This window comes from Bison bison, unplaced genomic scaffold, assembly GCF_000754665.1.
Source record: "Bison bison bison isolate TAMUID 2011002044 unplaced genomic scaffold, Bison_UMD1.0 scf7180017864259, whole genome shotgun sequence".
Classification (NCBI taxonomy): Eukaryota; Metazoa; Chordata; class Mammalia; order Artiodactyla; family Bovidae; genus Bison; species Bison bison.
In genome coordinates this window covers 1,950,746-1,961,790 of record NW_011494831.1, presented here as the reverse complement: position 1 = coordinate 1,961,790, position 11,045 = coordinate 1,950,746, and the positions used below count along the sequence as shown (strand labels likewise).

The following is an 11,045-nucleotide window of genomic DNA, read 5'->3' as shown; positions in this document are numbered from 1 at the left end:
CCCCACTCCCATCTACTAGTCCCCTCTGCTCTACCTGCTTGTTGGCGGTGGCATGTTCCACGCCCCGGCCAAAGGGCTGCGAGCCAGTGAAGCGCGGTGGGCAGGGCAGGCAGTTGTAGCCGGGGTCTGTGTTCTCACACCTGTGCTCTCCATTGTGGTTGAAGCAGGCATCAGGGACTTCTTTGCACTGTGGAAGAAACAGGTTTGTTCATGTTTAGAGAATACTGCCACAAGAAGTGACCAAGGCAGATGAGATGCTTTCCTAGGTCTGGTAGCTCCCAGCTCCTCACCTCATCAACGTCTTTGCACTCGACTCCATCTCCACTATAGCCTGGGGGACAGGCACCACACTTCCAGCTGCCATCAGGGTAGCTGGTACACTGGACACCAGCAAAGCAGGGATTGGACAGGCATCCGTCTGAGATAAGAGTGACAGGCAAATGTGGGTCTCAGCTGCTGTTACTGCCATTCTGGTCACTTTAAATGGGGGTATAATATTGTAAGGTCTGTGTAACTGCTAACTTTTGAGATTATGTTGTCCATCTGGCATTTTAATCAAACCACTCAGGACCATCCAAACTGAACCCCCATGAAAGCTGACCATGCCATTAAGTGGTTTTGTCCTGGGCTGCCTGGGCTGTGTGGCTTACCAATGGGACAGTCCTGCTTGTTGCAGATCTGGTTTTCTGTCACATCACCAACGCAGTCCTTGCCTCCAAACTGGGGTGTGGGGTTGTTGCAGAGCCGGCTACGTTTCTGTACCCCTCCTCCACAGGTGACAGAACAGATGTCCCATGGTGACCAAGGTCCCCAGCCTCCATTGACTGTAAGAAAATGAACCACAGGCCAAAGCTAAGACCAATTTTCAAACACTTTACCTTCATAGGAGACTCTCCTGAGTGTGTTCAAGAAACCTCCCTGACCCTGACACATGGTAAGGATGTCTGGGAAGAGGGTGAGTCTGAAATGGTTCTATTTGTCGTTAGAAGAAGCTGCTGTGCCCTGCAGGGCTGTGCTTCTGTTTGTTTCTCTAGGAGGCAACCTCCCCCCATCCGTGACTCATGGATGCCAGGCAGCCAGCAGGATGGAGCTGCCAGCATCATGCCAGGGGATGCATGCACTTACTGGGGCAGGAGTCTTTCTGGCAGGCTTTGGTCTCCCGGGCTTTGCCCTCACACGGCTTCCCATTCATCTGGGGGCTGGGGGAGTTGCAGAGCCGGATCCTTGTGATCACACCGTCTCCACATGTTACGGAGCAAGATGACCATGGGGACCAGTGGCTCCAGCCGCCATCCTGTTTAACTAAAGGACAAACCTGATGGTTATATGGTGCTTCCCACAAGCCAAGCTCTATGTTAACTCTTTAAATGCATCCTCTAAACCAAATCTTCAAACTCGCCAAACTAAAAATCTTTAAACTATTTTTACCCCCGATTTACAGATAAGGAAAGAGCCTCAGAGAGGACAAGCTGTGCTCAGGGGTGCACAGATAAGGCAGAGAACTGGGATTAGATCAGAGCCTAGAACCTGTGCCCTCAACCTCTGTGCTCTGGAGTTGCTATTGGTGACAACAAGGACAAGTCAGGTCTCTACATCCCCAAGTGGCCAAACACTTACATCTCTTGTCACACTCCTGGATGTGGCAGGTCCGCGTCTGCACAGAGGAGCCCTCGCATCTGTTGTTGAGGCTGTCGCAGGAGCGGCCACGCTGCTGGATTCCATTGCCACAGGTCACAGAGCAAGAGGTCCACTCAGACCACGGGGACCAGCCGTCGTCTGCAGAGTCGCTGGCTGCTGAGCAAATGGGTGCATTTAGTGTGTTATCATGAAAACAAGCTATTCTTTGGACTGCTCTGCTCAGGACTTTCTTCCCATTCCAGAGAGTGAAAAGCAATATATTTGTTAGGCCAATGGCCAAGTGGTCATTCTGTGCACAGCTTTGGGGTAATTGCATGCTTTGCCTGGGTTGGTATAGCTGAACCTTTCCCCCACATGTTTCTAGTCATCCTCGCCTCCTTCTTCCAGTCTGGATTTAAAATGAGTTTCCCTTTTTTGACTTAAGATGTCTTGGTAGGCATTTCTAGCCCCAGGCTTCCAAGAATACTTGGGTTTTAGGCAACTTATAGGAGTCACTTCTGACTTTCAGGAGAGCCCATGTGTTTGGCAGATGAATCTGAAGGCAGCGGAGCCGCTGTTGGCTCTGGCCCTGGATCAGTCATAAGGTCAGTCAGCGGGTGGCTCCTCTCACCCTAGCATTTGAGGCCTTTTCTGCACATATTTTCATAAGAGGGAAGTGTGTTTGTTTACCATCTGCCCAGGCGCCATGACTACAATCACGTTCTGTATCTGACAGGAGATAGAACTTGTTTTCTCTTGCCATCAGTTGGAAGTTTTCCTAGTAATCCCTGACTCAAAATTCAGTGCTCTGCTAGCCCCTAGCTAGCCTTGTTCCCTTTAACCCACATCTGAAGTGAATGCTGAACAGAAAGCAATGTACAAATGATTATGACAGTTCCAATGTCACTGATATCTCTGAAGGGAACTGGTTCTTCTGAGCTGTGATCCGTGTGTGTAGGAAACGGGGAGTGTGGGGGGTGTGGATGTGAAGGGTGAGTGCTACTTTCCTGTTTTATGCATCTTAGTTGTGATAAATCATTTCTATGACTTGTACTTACTACAGTGTCTCAGCAAAGTGATTAATTATACTGTCAGCAAAACCAGTACCAGACTGGGTACCATGAAACAATACAATTTCTTACAGAGCCCTGAGACTCAAACTACTATTTTTTCTTAGGTCTCCTATGCCTGTAGATAAAATGGGTAGAACTTTCAGGCCCAGTTAAGTCCATCAATTTCTCCAGTGAGCAGATTTTTCTTGACTCTAGGCCATAAGGTCAGATTCTAAATCCAGTTAACTTAAAGCTATTGCTGCTACCAATTCATCTCTTCTTTTCTCAAAGCACAGAATCATACTCAATAAACTATACTAAGGTTATTGTCTACACCATAATCCAGGGGGGTAATTAGTCATAATGGCATTTTTTTGGCTCTATACAGCAGACAAGCCATCAGCTAACCAGATGCTGCAGCAAGAAACTGAATGAAAACGTGACAGAGATGGGACTGGGATTCCAGCATTATGCACAATTGATCCAGTCGCTGAAGCATGGTTATGCAATCTTAGGAACTTACGCCAGCACCGTGGGCAGCATTCTCCATCTGGAACTGTGGCATTGGAGCAGGGCATGATGGGACAGGACACTTTTTTGCAGATGGTAACTGAGTTCTGCAGGGCAACAGTGAAGGAGAAATGGGTACTAAGCATATTGCAAGCAGAAGCTTACATACTGCAACATTTCAATTACAAGCTGAAATGTTGTCTGGGCTATAAACGCTCTAGTGGAATGATTTTAATAGAAGATCTGCCTGTCTTTGGCAGCCACCAGTACTGTGGAGACAGTTCTAGTGCTGCTTACTTGTCACTCCATCCCTCTAGAATTCTTCTTAATTGCCACTTAGTCACTTCTTCATGCACAGAACAGCATGAATTTATGCAATTGGAACCACCTAATATCATGAGTCAGATCTGTTACTCTGTGTCTAAAGTCAAACTCCTGAAACTCAGCCAGGACTTAAAAATTTTTTAATTACATCTTTATGGGGAAAAGAAGATCAATGAGCATCTTACTTTCTCATATATAAATATGGCTTTATATAATATTGGACAAGAATGGGAATTTAGTAAAGGTGACTCCCAAATCCAGCAATCCATGATTTGTATTTAAGCTTGACTTGCTCAATGAGCCAGTAACACCCCCCAAATCCCTCTGCCCCTGGCGTTAGGTAGCGGGTGAGCCAGAAGGACACATACGCTGCAGGCAGTACCATCTGAGGTAAATGGATAGTTCTAACGACGTTGGGCTAAGTGATTTGAACAGCAGTCAGTACCGTATTGAATCTCCATGTCATAGCTGAATATGAATCAGGTTTGGGGGAGAAAAGTTCCAACTCGGTTTTACTTACCTGATATTCAACACTTAGCTTTTGAACTAAAGCAGGTAAGTTACCAAGATATTTAAATAGATATATTCTTTTAGATATTACTCTTAGCCTATGGTATAATTAAGACTTTGAAAACCTCTGAGCATTTAAACAATTTTATAGATGTCATAACTGCATCTTAAGAAAGAGACACCACTTGGGTATCCAGCCACAGAACATGAACAGAGCCTCTGCAGCCATCTGACTGTCTCTTCAGAGAGTGCGCCATCCGTTCGTGTCTCAGTCCGTCGAGAGCCTTACCTGGCAGCGACACTCAGTGCAGCTGTCCACCGTCCACTCGTCGCCAGTCCTGTACTGCACTCCGTTGTGGTAGCAGAGTGGGGGCCTCCTCAGCTCGTTGGCCAGCTCTTTGTTCTCTTCGGTCTAAAAGGGGGAGAGAGGTTATTAGCATCGAGCCTCACTTTCAGTCCCTCAGCATCATCGGGGATACACATGCAGGGCTCCTGCTAACAGGGGGCGGGTGGAGGCCACTGACCACTTTGCGGATACTGTCCTGCAGCGTGGTCACGATGGTGCGTAGACCCCTGAGCTCCAGGACCATGCTGGACAGCTCGTCACATGAGATGCCACAGATGGCTTGCAGGTCCTTTGTCTTGTGGCCAATGTAGTCGGTGCGGATGGCAGGGCTGGACCCATTCACCACGTTGTTGTCAAGGGTGACAAAGACACTGGTAGCTGCCAAGGAACAAAGGAACACAGTGAGGAAAGTAGGAGAGTATCTTCAAGTAGATGCTCCCACCAGCCATCCCCTGGGCATCCTAAGTGTAAAAGACATTTCATTTTGGGTGAGGGAGGCAAAAGGAGGGGACCGTTGAGTGTGGAAAACTGTTTGAGGTCACCTTTATATAAAGGTAACTATGTTACCTGGGGTAATTTTTGCACAATCACCATTGCTTAAGTTTCTCAGCTTGTTTTGGGTGGAATGCCCTCAGTTCCCCATATGCCCTAAAAACAGAGGGATACTTACAGCTGGAGCAGCCTTTGTTCCTGAGGATGTCTTCTGGTGTGGTTCCAAAGACAAACCTTACATTCTGCAGCACCCCCTGTGAGCAGAGGATATACAATGTTTGTAGAGTGTTGGTGGGGGCCGGGGGGTCGGTGGGAGGGGGGACTGTTTACGCTAGAAGGAGCACACAACAGATGTTCTAAAATTTGAAAAGAACTCCCTTTCAAGATCACCGTGTCAAAATAACACACCAAGTAACTGTTGGTGAATTGCCAAATTCACGGGAATTGCAAAATAACTTCAAAAATCTTAATTGTCTCTTCTGCCAAGTCTGCAGTCTTTTACAAAGAATTCAGTTATCGGCCTACTTGGGGATACAGGAAATGGAATCTGATATTGAGACCGGAGGATACAATGACACTCTCCAGTGTCAAACAGTTAAATGTGGGAGTTTCAAAGCCACAGACCCAAAGATCTAGAGGTTTAAGCAAGGAAGACACTGCAGCAGCAAATAGCCACTATTTTAATCTTTTCTTTGGGATCGGTTACATCCCCATGAGGAAGCAAATAGCCAAGTGGTATTTATCCTGCTCATAAAAAGTATCCACTTCAAGCAATATTATAATTGGTGCAATGCATTTGAAATTATTTTCTTGAGAAGAGCATAAAGAGTATTTAAGGTTTGAATAGGCAGTTACAGGAAAACCATTTCTTGTTTCCTTTAGAGGTTTTCAATGTCTGACCCCTAGAACACCAGCACCAACCTCACCTTGGAACTGGTTAGAAATGTAAATTATCAGGCCCCATCCCAGACCTATTGAATCCAAAACTCTAGGGGTGGGATGCAGCAGTATACATTTTAGTAAGCTCTCCAGGTGATTCTGATGCTCCCTACTGTGTGAGAACTACTGCTTTAGTGCATAGGCAATATTTCCTATACTGGAACCCCTGCCTCTCTTGTTATCACACTCCTGGTCATAAGCTGCCTAGCAGTTGACCCCGTGGATCAGGAATCAAAGCGACCTCACCTGGAAATTGTCATTGACACCTCCTTTGGCAATGCGGAGTCTGGCGATGCTGGCCAGGTCCCTGGTGAAGATGCTCTGGATGGGGACATCCAGCTCCGCATTCTCCATCTTCTCACAGTCGATGTACAGCTGGGCCCTGTCCTCCTGCACAAACAGGGTGATGCTCTTCCACTGGCCAGTCGCCAGGAGTGCTTCTTCCACCGACACCACATGCTGCTTCCCCTGCACGGTCAGGCTCAGGTCCAGGGTGCCCGCCTTGCCATTGGAGACCACGCTGAAGACCTGGCCAGAGTGGTCTTTCCGCTCCACAGCCAGCAGGGTACCCCGGGTCTTCTTCATTTGCCTCAGGGAGGCCAGGAGGAGGAAACCTTTCTCCGCCCGCACAGCATCCACTAGGTCTTGGAACTTCTTGTCAGGCACAGGGGGGATCAGGTTGGCATCCTCGATGCGGAAAGCTGGGCTAGAAGGGTCAGGGCCCTTCACCAGTCGGCGCCCAGAGCCCTTGCGGGCAGCTCCGGTGAGTTCAAAGATGTCAAACACACTGTTGTCTCCCCCAGACTCTGTTAGACAAGAGCAGGACACGTGGTGAGCGCTCTGGGTTGGGGGTGGGGTGGAGGCTCAGCTCTGGGGGGTGGAGGTGAGGCAGAGGGCTGGAATGAAAGCTCTTGACAGCCACTGGAAGAGCTAAATAAAGGGCACGGTCAGAGGCAACCGGCATCCTGAGGTTTGGTCAGGGCTCAGGGGAGAAGCAGCTGAGAGAGGAGTGCACAGGGAGGGAAGCGCACCTGGGGTAACCCGACCTCCTCCTCTTCCCTCCCCCCACACAAGATATTATACAGACTCACCTGGAATGCGGTTGGAGCCGCAGGCATGCAACAGGAGCAGGATACCGAGTCCCCAGGCCAGCCCCATGGTGGAGCTATTTGTGCCCAGCAAGGAGCCTGCAGCAAGGAGCACAGAGCCCAGGGTCAGAGGCTGCCAAGCAGGGAGTGTGGGCAAAACCCGGCTTGCCTTGGAGCTGGGGATCCCTGGGGATCCCCCTTTGGGCCCACATTTGCTGGAAGGAGGGGCAACCGTATTTACTTTGGAGAGAGCATCAGGAAGAAAGTAAGAGTTGAGGGGAGATTACCGCTTTAAACAGGTGTTGGGGGCAAGACCAACCACTGAGGAGGGGTTTTTCCTTGAGAGTTAAGGGTAAACCCTGGACTAGGAGATGTAGTTTAGGGGCGCAGGGAGGCACAGTCCTTTTCTAGAGGACTGATAGGACTCGGGGAAAAGAAGAAAATCTTGGGGTGTCCTGGTGGGTTAGTCTGTGAACCCCAAGGCTGGAGAGGATGGCTCTGGAGCCCTTCTACAAGAAGAGTCCCCCAGAGGCTGGGAGCGATAGTATGGGGAAGGCAGAAAGTATTGAGATCCGGGGTTCCGGAGGCGCTGAAGCCTGGGAGCTCCAGGTGGCTGGCCAGGGCAGCACTCGTCCTCGGCGGCCGTCCGGGAGTCCTTACCTGTGCGGACGCGGATGCAGCGGCCGGGGCCGGCGACAAGGGCGCAGCGACGGGATAGAGCGCTGGAGAGGCGCGGGGTGGAGGCCGTGGATTCGGAGGCTGCGGCTGGGAGAGCTCGCCAGGGTGGGCTCTCAGCGGCCGGCCCGAGTGCAGTGGCTGGCGAAGCGGAGGAGCCGCGCGCTTTTAAAGGGGCGCTCACATTCCTGGGGTTTCCTCTGACCAATGAGAGGCCGCGGGGCAGGAAGCGGGAGGGGGGCCAGTCTGGGTTCCTCTCTCCGCCCCCCGCTGCCTGGCGCACAACTTTCCAGCTAGAAGGTGGAAGGGGGGCGGCGGGGGTCGGGGCCTAGGAGCACTGGAACTTCTCAGAAAAATAGGTGCCCGCCCACGCGGCCTTGGCGCTCACGGGCTCAGCACTTTGGCTCTGGCGCCGAGCGGCCCCAAGCCCTGTGCGCGCATCCCGAGCCGACAGGCCCTAAGCCACCCAACCCAAGACCCGTAAGAGAGGCTTTCAGGCAAACTCGTCCCCTTGAATGCCTGCGCGACGGCTGAAGGGTGGACACTTGGGGAGCGAACCCGTTTGTACAGAAAAAAATAAGCCCAAAAATAAATGGGACCAAGAGGGAATCAGTAGTTGAAGGAGTTCCCTTTTGGGTACTTGTTGATCCTTGTCCATCCATCCAGGTGGGGTGGGGACCACGCGACCCGCTTAGCGCCGCGCCCCTGCCCTCGCCCCACGCCTGCCCTCCGCCTGTCCTCCATGGACGTGAGTGGGTGTCGCACTGGCCAGCAGTGCGGGTACCCGGCTCGGCTTCCCCCGCGTGTCGGGGCAGCCTTTCCGCAGGGGCTTGCCGCCCGAGTCCCCGGGAAAGTGCCATCCCCCAAGTGCTGCGGCGCTTCCACGGCTGGCCGCTTGGGGGCGATGTGCGAATTCTGATCAAGGGGATGCGAGCGGACAGCTTCTTTCTAGTCAGGAATGTTAAGGAAACGTACTTATTCTTACCGACTTTCCTAAAGCCAAATTGGAAATTGTGTCTTGAAAAACAGTTTTTTGTGCCCACTCGTGCTGCTTAACGTGACTTCTGGTTGGAGGATTTGCAGCACCATCTGGCTCCAGAGTCTTGAACTATTTACAGAATGGACTCATGGAGTAATAAATTACCTTCTTCCTATCGTTTTATTTCCTTTTTTCCCCCCCTCCCTGAACGTTCTTTTCATTTTTAGGCTCCCGAAACCGAGGTGTGGGTTACATTTCTGTGGGTGCACCAACTGCCATGAGTGCTGCCGCTTGCTTAATGCTTCTGTCATTGGAAGTTTGGTGTCCAAGCCACCGTCCCAAGCCAGCATGACTCCAGCTGCCTGGAATTCCATTCATCTCTTCGGCTGGGACGTCAGCAGCCGCACTTCCCCTGCTGTGATCCCAGACTATCAGGCTGGCCCTGGGACCCAGGGCGCAGGTAGTAGCTTCACCAAATAAGGATCTCAGCCACCGGACAGGGGAATCCCTAGGGTTCACTTCCCTCCTTAGCATTCACACCTGGCCAGATTCCCAACACCCACACGTGTGTAAACATTCATCCAACTGGCAATTCACTTTTCTTGTGTGGGAGTGTTGTGTGACAAGGGGCATGTGGGTGATGGAGTATTTACTAGTTACTCAGTACACAGCAAACACATCTAGAAGATGACAAGTATGTTCTTAAGACAGTTGTTTGTTGCTTAAGTAGTTGCTAAACCTGACAGATAGATTTCACATGCTGGGAGACAGAAATAAAAACCTCTATTGGATGATTAGTCAAATCAGATTCCTGTCGTGAAAGTCATAGGTAATGATTCATCAAACAGATCTGACAATTCCAGAGTCAGCAGCCATACACTCCCCTCCCCTTCCTTCTCCTTCCTAGCTTCCTGTTAGCTCCTTGAAAGGTGATTTTTCTTTCTTTTTTTTCTTTTTTTTTCACTTGCTACTGATAATACCAGGTACTTAGGGACAGTTTCATAAGATGGCCTGATGGTCTCCTGCTCCTCTGGCCTACTTGTTAATTTTATATAGATGAATGGAGGGTTTGGGGGCCACAAGAGGCGCACAAAAGCAGAATACATTGCCCCTTTTAGATCATCTCCTCCTATAGGCTTAGCTGAAGGGACAGAGCAGAAGCTTACTGGAAGGACCCTTCAGGGGGGCCACTTCCAGGACTGAGGGACTGTAGGCATTCCTCTGGACTTCTCTTGGAACGTGGCTTCTTCCAACAAAAGAAGAAATCTACAACCTGTTATATACCCTGCAAATAGCAAGGTGATCTGTACGGTAGCAGGGAAGAGCTTTCCTGCCAGACAAAGCTCATGGAGGCCGTCCAACACAGAGGCCTTGCCCAAGCTGTGGTACTCTAGTTTTTCTGGTGGAAAGGAAGGATCACAGGGGAAAGGGTGGCTGGGTCACTGATAGGAGCACATCCACATTTCTGCTAGTCAATGTGTGCTGAAAATATTCCTCAGAAACCTAAATACTTCTTGGAGAAGCAGGATGGCAAAAGGGGAAAGAAAAATTATACCTTTAATATGGATGATATTTCCCTCGTGTGTGTGTGTGTCCTCGACCTGGAAGTTCTGGGATTTCAGGCCAATAATCTGACATGGACTCAAGGGACGGGCCTTTCAGGGACAGGATCTGGTTCTTGCTTTGCTAAGTTGTTATCATTGAGGATTACATATTTAAAATAAAGTTGTTAAGTATATGACATTTTTCTATAGGATTTTATTTTTATAAGTTCCTCCTAATTGGATATGGAATTGATCTAAAACCATTGCCCATGAATAGGAGGAACAGGACTGTCAGTAATATCTATCTTAAAAACTACACGTGATTAAAAAGAGCAGGATAATTGAGGAAAAAATTGCTTATGTAGCAAAGAGAAGCAAGATGTGCTGTGATTTTGTAGGAATTTAAAAAATGCTAGAAATGTTCAGCCTTTTTATTAGTAATTTCCTAGAAGTGAACAGCAGCCAACTATTGTATTCTAGAATGGACCAAAATCCTAGCATCTCTGAAATGAAGACATCAGGTATTCATTCCTTCTGTGTATTTTCCCTAGATCACGGTTCAGAGTTTGCTTTAATTCAGCCACCTGGATGGTCCGAGCCAGAGGGGAGTTAGCAACAGGTGTTTCTTATCTTTCAATCAAACATCAACTCAGGCTTCCCTCTCCTTCAGGAGATGTTCTCCTGCAGTTTTAAATTGACTTGTTTCTTCTTTGGAAACATGTGTTCTCTCTACCACACTACTCATCGCCCTCCATTCTTTAGTTTTTCAAAATCGATTTTATTTCCAAATGTGTAAGGACTAGAATGTAAGTATCCAAAGGTTTGGGCTTGGAAAGAGCTCCAATATTTGGGAATTTCCAAATCCCTTTATACTCAGCTTATGGCCCAGAAAGACTGGAAACTCACCAGCTCTCAGACCAGCTCCAGCATTTCCTGCAGTTGTGCCTGAGTTCCTGGGGTAGATGAGGT

At 49.3% G+C, this 11,045-nt stretch overlaps 1 protein-coding gene across 2 annotated transcripts in view; it reads right to left on the bottom strand.

Moving 5' to 3' along the window:
- Positions 1 to 7,705, bottom strand: part of THBS1 (thrombospondin 1) — a 15,883-nt gene extending 8,178 nt beyond the window's left edge. Inside the window, exons 1-12 of one of the 2 annotated variants that reach the window (XR_825941.1) lie at positions 7,539 to 7,679; positions 6,882 to 6,977; positions 6,037 to 6,596; positions 5,030 to 5,105; positions 4,538 to 4,737; positions 4,303 to 4,425; positions 3,193 to 3,286; positions 1,618 to 1,791; positions 1,126 to 1,302; positions 651 to 824; positions 291 to 477; positions 35 to 187 (exon numbers count right to left, since the gene is read on the bottom strand). Coding sequence is in view for 1 of the 2 variants with exons in the window: in XM_010847929.1 (XP_010846231.1) it covers positions 35 to 187; positions 291 to 418; positions 651 to 824; positions 1,126 to 1,302; positions 1,618 to 1,791; positions 3,193 to 3,286; positions 4,303 to 4,425; positions 4,538 to 4,737; positions 5,030 to 5,105; positions 6,037 to 6,596; positions 6,882 to 6,948 (1,926 nt within the window). In the remaining variant the exon portion in view is untranslated. Of the gene's footprint in view, positions 1 to 34; positions 188 to 290; positions 478 to 650; positions 825 to 1,125; positions 1,303 to 1,617; positions 1,792 to 3,192; positions 3,287 to 4,302; positions 4,426 to 4,537; positions 4,738 to 5,029; positions 5,106 to 6,036; positions 6,597 to 6,881; positions 6,978 to 7,538 lie in introns of both variants that reach the window. The other variant, XM_010847929.1, reaches the window with a different exon arrangement.
- Positions 7,706 to 11,045: the final 3,340 nt, after the last annotated feature.